Below are 7,302 nucleotides of genomic sequence, written 5' to 3'. Positions count from 1 at the left end.
CCTTTTCCTTTTTCATAATAATCCAGGCGTCAAAAACATCGTAGGGCGAAGTGGATGGAAAAATGAGATCTTGGAGCAAAGAGAGCGCCTCCTGTCGTTCTCCCTCCTTTTCAGCCACCTCCTGTCCCCCAAACCAACCTCGTTCCCAACCGGACCCCGTGTCGCCCTTCCCCCCCCCCGCAGCCCCCCCCCCCCCCCCCCCCCCCCCCCCTCTCCCTCTTTTTCTCCCTCTCCTTCTACCCAGACTCGCCCCTCGGCCCCGCCCCCTTCACCCAGCCTCGCCCACCCGACCCCGCCCCTTCCAGCCTCTCCCAAGTTCCTGCCACCGCCAACCTCCTCAGCACCGCCTCCCACGCCCCCTGCCCGCGCGTTTCGCAGACGGGAGCCCCTCTCTCACCCCCAGCCTAGGAGCTTCAAGCTCCTTAGGCTGAGGGACGTCCGCCCTGGCCTTCAGCCCCGTCCCTTCCGGCTGCCTGCAGACTTTGCCTGACTTATAATTCTTCTCCACCCCCACTGCCTGTCTCTTTAGACTCCCATTGTTACCAGCTGTACTCGTTGGAACTGGTCAGAGAGGTTCAGAGGACGAAGGCGTTCAGAGGTGTTGGGAGAGACGGCGGACTGCCCATAGGCACTTCCTAGGGCACTTCCGAGCCGTCTCTTGGGCATCAGGACCCACTAAGGACCTGGAGTCTACGGTTGCCTAGAAACGGCCGCTAGCCTCCCTGCCTCCCTCCCTCCTTTAACTTGCCGCCCCTGACTTCCCCGAGAGTATTTCCGGTTCCGGCTGTGGGCCGGAGAAGACATGGCGGCGACTGCGTCGGCGGCTGCAGGGGAGGAGGACTGGTAACTTTGGGGGCATGGGCTTTGGCTGGCCGCCTGGATCCGATCCGGGGGACTAGCAGTAGCCGCGGACGGTCCGTACGGCGGGCTTGTGGGGCGGAGCGAGGGATAAGGAATAACAGAGACGCTGACATGTCTTCCTAAGAGACCTTCTGTACTGGGGAGCAGGAGGGTGGAGGGGCACCGATCTGGTGGGAGAGGAGACCGGATCTGCGCCGGCCAGGCCAGTTCGGGCTGCGCCTTATCTGGCTTGATCCCCTCTTCTTCGGCCTCGCTCGTCCCATTGTCCTGAAGTGGATTTGTTCAGGGTCCCGGAGGATGCCTGCTTATTAGCTCTCCCCACCTCCCTTTTACCTCCTGGAACCGATCCTCCAGCCCCCCGACCCCCTTTCCCCTTGGATCAGCCTATTTCCGCCGAGGCTTTCCTCAGCCGTCTGTCCCCGACAGCACTAATGAGGACTGTTGTCTGAATAAAGCTTTACACCTCACAAAAAGCTCTCCTAGTCCCTCTCTGAAGCATTCTTAACAAGAGACCAAAGCCTGGAAGGACTCTGGGATTGGAAATAGGATAAATGTGGGTTCACTCCACATTTTATTAGCGTGTGATGCTGACCAAGCCACCCAGGTTCTGTGAGTCAGTGTCCTCAGATGTAAAAAAGTGGGTGTGGCATCTACCTCATAGAATAGTTGATAGGATCAGGGTGGATTTGTAACATAAAAGCCTCCTTTTTGTAACTGAGGTGTGGGCCCCTGAGGGGCCTAGATGAGGCCTGAAGAGGTAAATCGATTTGCTAAAAAGGTACATAGTTATGACTAGGAATCCAGGTTGTCTGACTCCATGAATGTTAGTTTTTAGTTCTAGGACATTATACAATCCCCCTGCCCCCCCTTCTTTTTTTTTTTGTCACCACCTTACCATCATCCCATTCCATACCTCACATCCAGGGCCTAAGTCCCAGCTAGGGTGGGTGAAGTATTGAAGGGCCTCTTGATGGAGGTTACACTTCAGTGTTTTGTTGGTTCAGGGAGGCCAGCCAGTGTTGGCCTTTTTGAGACCACCTGGGCTCATCGTTTTCACCTTGTTCAGCGGAACTTTTAAGATTCTGAGGAGACACTTTGAGCCATGGAGAGGGCAGTAGTGATCGCACAGCTAGCTTGTGCTCTGAGACTCCCACACTTAAGTCAACCAAAACTACTCCACAGTTATCTGTGCTATATTTTGAGGTGTCTAAGACTTAAAAAGAAAATTTGAGAACCAGTAATATATGGGTCATGCTAGGGCAACCCTGCTCTTGATGAAGAAAGAACAATACAAGAAAGGAAAGCAAGCGTGCATCTTTACATGCATTACCTGGGTAGAGCTATGGACTCGAGCCTATCACTAACTTTCAGTGTCATTACAATGGCTATTTCTATAATTAAACATGTATGTCCTCTCATTTACATCAAGACCACCAGATCCTGACCAAAACAGGTTGATCTAAATCAACCAGATAACAAGGGTCAAAAATACATTGAATACTAACTATATCCTTCCTTCTTTCCTTTTACGGGAGAAGGTTATATACAAATAGGAGAAAAGAGAACATAGACTAGCTACTATGGCCAAGATATTATTAGGTACTTTCATAAACAACTTTTTATCCTCGCAACAACCCTGGAGAGTAGGTGGTATTATCTATATATGGTAGACAGTGTGACTCAAGCTTACAGAGATACTTACTCAGATCATGTAGCTGGTCAGTGATTGGTACCTATTACTCCCAAGCTGATGGCTCTTCTGCTACATCACGGCCTTTAATACCACCTCGATCTCTTTTTCTGTTCAGTTGGTATCTCCTCTGAGTAGGCTTAGGGCAACTGATATTGGCAGTATGTGTAGACGCTGGGATCCATGTGAACAGTGGTGTAGGGAAAGCCAGGAGTGGTATTGGTAACCTTGATGTGAACCAGTGGACATCTTATTTCTGGGTCAGAGAAATGGCCAACCAGCAGCGCGATGCAACTTAAAACAGGGAGTCAGGAAACCTGGCTCTGGTTCTAGTTCTGCCTTTGTTAAACTTTGATATTTGAGCTAGTCATTTCACCTTCCCGGGAATCCATTTCCTCATCTGTTGACAGAAATGGTCCCTTAAACTCTGATTCCCATGCTTCCTACCTGGCCGCTTGACAACTTAACAAAACATATTTCCCCCATTTCTGTGGAGGTTAGCAAGAGCATGCACTCAGGCAGATTGCCAGTTTTCTATAAAGCCAGCCTTCATGGGCTCTAGCAGGCTTTAACGGGGAGAGCTATAATGGTGAGTCAGTCTCCTCCTGTCTCCCTAGGGTACTTCCCTCTGAAGTCGAGGTGCTAGAGTCTATCTATCTGGATGAACTACAGGTGGTTAAAGGAAACGGCAGGTACGTATTCGACTAGAGGTGGGCAGGAGTCCCCTTAGTAATGAGAGAATTCCATGCAGAATCCACAAACCTTGATTCAGAGAAAATGTTCTCATGGAGACAAAGACGACTTCTTTAATCGCCCTCAAAAGAAGGAGCCCGGTGCTCACTTCCTCTACCTGCTTTACTGTTTCACCCCCATCTTCCCCGGTCCTCAAACTCCTGCTCAATCACATGCCCGGTCCCCACTTCATCCACCTGCAGATCTTCACCGTGGGAGATCTCCATCACCCTGCACCCTGCCACTGCAGAAGACCAGGATTCACAGTATGTGTGCTTCACTCTGGTGCTTCGGGTCCCAGCACAGGTGAGGCCCCTGCTTCACGGCAGCAAAGGGAGGAAGGGGAGAGGCCCTGGGGTGGAGTGCTTTAGCAGTAACGTTATTTCCTCCCACTAGTACCCCAATGAGGTGCCACAGATCTCTATCCGTAACCCGCGAGGACTCTCAGATGAACAGATCCACAAGTAAGTCAGGCCGGTCAGAGCAGGGAAAACGGGATACAGCTCAGTCTGGTGAGAGGAAGGGGCACGCCTAACGTTTGCTTTGCCCTTTTCCAGGATTTCACAGGCACTGAGCCACGTGGCCAACGCTGGGCTGGGTACTGCCATGCTCTATGAACTCATCGAGGTAAGAGGTGTGCGAGCTCGGGAAACTGCGAGAGCCGTTTCTCTCAAGGGAGGTAGTGGGCCCAGAATCTTAAATACCTCTGGAGTCATACATTCAGTTAGTCCTTGTTTAGGTGAGGCCTAAATCCAGAAGGAAGATTTTCTTCTGCTTCCAAGAGCTCCCCCCCGCAAAAGACAGTTCTGTAGCTTCCCCAAGCGGCCGCCAGTATCTTGAAAACGACTTTTCGTGTTTAACTTGGATTTTTCTTGATTCCGTTTCAGTGCATTCTCTTGGCACTGGCAACCAAAAGTAGCCAGAGATAGGGACCTTGCCTAGAGGGTCTCGCCACGGACTACATTTGAAGGCTAGCCTGCCTTTGGAGCGGACTGAAAACGTCCTGGTTCTTTCACTCAGAGCCTCTACCCTAATGAAGTTAACAACCCACAGGGACCACCCTGAGCTACAAGTTCACGTACACAGAAAACTTCTGTTGCTTGAGATTAAAAACACACAATTAAGTACAGTCTTGTTTTCCTCAACTTTGAAGAAAAATGTTTTGAAGAAAAATGTCCAGAGAAGAATGAAGGTGGGCGGCCTGGAGTCAGAGGGTGGGCTTAGAGCGCTGTAGCGCTCCTGAGGCCGGCCTCCACGATGCAGCATTGAGCTTTGTGGAATTCCAGAGTATTAGCTATTCAAACAGCAGTGCACACGAGTTAGTTCATAGCCCAACTCGATGCCTTTGAGTTCTCCGTCGTTGGGGCTGTCCATGCCTTGACTTTTTCTGAAAGCTGCCTCCAAGAACAGCCTTTTGGGGGGAGTGATAATCAGAGGGGGTGAACCAAGGAAGGCATCCCAGAAGATAGGAGCGTCAACAGGACATTTTGTTCTCCCCGGGTATATCATTTTCATGCCTGAGATGTATTAAAGGTGACAGAATGCGTGGAGAAACAGTGAAATCGGATTTTGCAGCTGGGTGGATGGGGCAGGAGGGGCAGGGACATGGAGGATTGATTCCAGGCAGAGGAGGTCTCATCAAGACAGAGAGGCGGGAACACAAAGTACCACACCAGCTTGGTAGGAGACGGTCCCGCGGTCAGTCCTGGGAATAAGTGACGGGCTTTGTGCACAGTTCTTGCCCCTGCCTCCCTGTTTGAACAGTGTCTTCTCTCCTCTCAGAAAGGGAAGGAAATCCTCACAGACAACAACATCCCCCATGGCCAGTGCGTCATCTGCCTCTATGGTTTCCAGGTGGGGTTCTCTCTTGGGACCTGGGGTCAGCCCACGACGGGCAGCAGAGGGCTCACGAGAGCTTTGGCGCCATGCCCTGTGTCTGTCGTCCCTTCAGGAGAAGGAGGCCTTTACCAAAACACCGTGTTACCACTACTTCCACTGCCACTGCCTCGCTCGGTACATAGAGCACATGGAGCGTGAGCTGCAGGCTCGAGGCCAGGAGCAGGAGCGGCCGCACGCCGCAACCAAGCAGGTCAGCGCGCCAGCCCTGCGCCCACCCGGCCCCCTGCCTCACACCCTTTTCTGTCCCCCCACTCCAGTGGCTGCTCACCTTTTTAGGGTCACAGATACCCTTTGGTTTAACGAAAGCTCACCTCCGTCCAGAAAAAAGGGCCTTCTTAGATCCATATGTACACACTGCATGCAGTTTCAGAGTCCCCAGACCTCTGTCTGGAGAGGCAGGCCCTGCGCTGTCCTGCTTCCCTGCTGAACGGTGTGCCCCTGCCCTGGGTCCCGGCGCTGTGCGGATTAGGCTGGCTGACGGGGTTGGGCCGCTGGCGAGCACCCTGCGCTGGGAAGCAGGGCTGTGAGTTCTCCTCTATTTTTAGAAGGCAGTCGGTGTGCAGTGTCCGGTGTGCAGAGAGCCCCTCGTGTATGATCTTGCCTCACTGAAAGCAGCGCCCGAGCCCCAACAGCCCATGGTAAGGGGACTCCTTTCTCATCTGAGCCAGGAATAATGGCTTTCTCTGAGGAGGGAGGGATGGCATCTTGTCTGCCTCGAATGGGATCTCTGGAATTGGGCTGGACCTCCCTGGGACTTCTCTGCAGAACTGCAGCCCCCACTAGGCGAAGGCTCTGGGAGCCCAAATCTGAGGGACACACCCAAGCACCTCATGCAGATCTCCTGGGGCAGTCCTGAAAGCAGGGGTTCGAGTCTATTTCTTCGGTCTACTCTGCTCCCCTCCCTCCAGGAGCTCTACCAGCCCAACGCAGAGAGCTTGCGCCAACAAGAAGAGCGCAAGCGGCTCTACCAGAGGCAGCAGGAGCGGGGGGGCATCATTGACCTCGAGGCTGAGCGGAACCGGTACTTCATCAGCCTCCAGCAGGTGAGGGAAGGCTTTCTCACTCCTCCCAGACTACCACCTACCTTCCCACCAGTGCCCCCCTGCCATGGCCCTAGGGTGAGCTTTGTTCTACCCTTGAGGTTATAGGCTGATGGTGGTCAGCCCCTGTAGTGAGCGAGAGGCCTGCAGTTCCCCGCTTTGGGGAACTACATCTCCCTCACTGCGTCTGCGCACTTCTTTCCAGCCTCCTGCCCCTGTGGAGCCTGAGTCGGCGATAGAGGCCTCCAGAGGATCCCAGCCACCCAGTGCCCTTGCCACAGAACTGTCCACCTCATCAGCTGCCCAACCCAACCTGTCAGCTCCTCTGCCCGTGGCCTCCCAGTACGTGTGTGAGAAGATTGCAGGGGCTGGGCCAAATCAGCAAAGGTTGGGCGAGACCCAGAAAGCTATGCTAGACCCCCCCCGGGCCAGTCAAGGCCCCTGGAAACAGCCTGAACGGAGGCACCTAAAGGGAGGGGAGTGCCATGCCCACAGAGGTTCCAGTGACACCCAGGAACTGCCACCTCCTGAGGGGCCCCTCAAGGAGCCCATGGACCTAAAGCCAGAACCCTGTAGCCAAGGGGTTGAAGGTCCTCCCCAAGAGAAGGGCCCTGGCAACTGGCAGGGTCCCCCACCCCGCAGGACTCGGGACTGTGCTCGCTGGGAGCGCTCCAAGGGTCGGACACCAGGTTCCTCCTACCCCCGCCTGCCTCGGGGTCGGGGAGCCTATCGTCCTGGTACTCGAAGGGAGCCCCTGAGCCTGGAGTCTGAGGATGGTTCCTAGCAGTACTGTGGGGGGCAGGGACTTGGGGGGGCAGGGGGGCAATAAAGAGATTTGGCCTTGTTTGGCTTTCTTTGCTTAGTAGTGCCTAGCCTTACAGTATGGCTCTTTCTGAGTTTCTAGCAAGACTGATTATATGGCAGAACAGCCCCAGCTTTGCTCTAAAGTCCCATTTTCCCAAGAGACCAGGGTCCGAATAAAGACAGGTCTGACATACCAGCTAGCGTGGTGGGTTTCAGGAAAACTGATAGATGCCAACATTTAAGCAGAATATGCGGGAATATAACATGCACACGCCC

General features: G+C 53.7%; 1 protein-coding gene across 2 annotated transcripts; it reads left to right on the top strand.

The window, feature by feature from the left end:
* Nucleotides 1–786: 786 nt before the first annotated feature.
* On the top strand, nt 787–7,211 carry RNF25 (ring finger protein 25). Of its 2 annotated transcripts, XM_021703021.1 has the most exons (10): nt 787–843; nt 3,169–3,243; nt 3,487–3,589; nt 3,680–3,747; nt 3,841–3,910; nt 5,066–5,137; nt 5,235–5,372; nt 5,728–5,820; nt 6,091–6,225; nt 6,428–7,211. In XM_021703021.1, exons 1-10 carry the CDS (start codon nt 803–805, stop codon nt 7,004–7,006), a joined length of 1,374 nt encoding a protein of 457 aa, XP_021558696.1. In that variant the 5' UTR covers nt 787–802; the 3' UTR covers nt 7,007–7,211. The 2 variants fall into 2 exon arrangements, with proteins under 2 accessions (XP_021558696.1, XP_021558697.1); XM_021703022.1 differs by lacking the exon at nt 5,066–5,137.
* The last annotated feature ends 91 nt before the right edge of the window (nt 7,212–7,302 follow it).

This window comes from Neomonachus schauinslandi, chromosome 3 (genome assembly GCF_002201575.2).
Source record: "Neomonachus schauinslandi chromosome 3, ASM220157v2, whole genome shotgun sequence".
Lineage (NCBI taxonomy): Eukaryota > Metazoa > Chordata > Mammalia > Carnivora > Phocidae > Neomonachus > Neomonachus schauinslandi.
The sequence above is the reverse complement of the archived record's forward strand: the minus strand, read 5'-3'. Positions and strand labels throughout refer to the sequence as shown.

What these genes read in the sequence shown, in the direction of transcription:
- RNF25 (XM_021703021.1), top strand. Translation starts at nt 803, where the DNA reads ATGGCGGCGACTGCGTCGGCGGCTGCAGGGGAGGAGGACTG. An exon ending in GTGGTTAAAGGAAACGGCAG is followed by an intron (nt 3,244 to 3,486) that starts GTACGTATTCGA and finishes ATCCACCTGCAG; the next exon opens with ATCTTCACCGTGGGAGATCT. An exon ending in TCTGCCTCTATGGTTTCCAG is followed by an intron (nt 5,138 to 5,234) that starts GTGGGGTTCTCT and finishes TCGTCCCTTCAG; the next exon opens with GAGAAGGAGGCCTTTACCAA.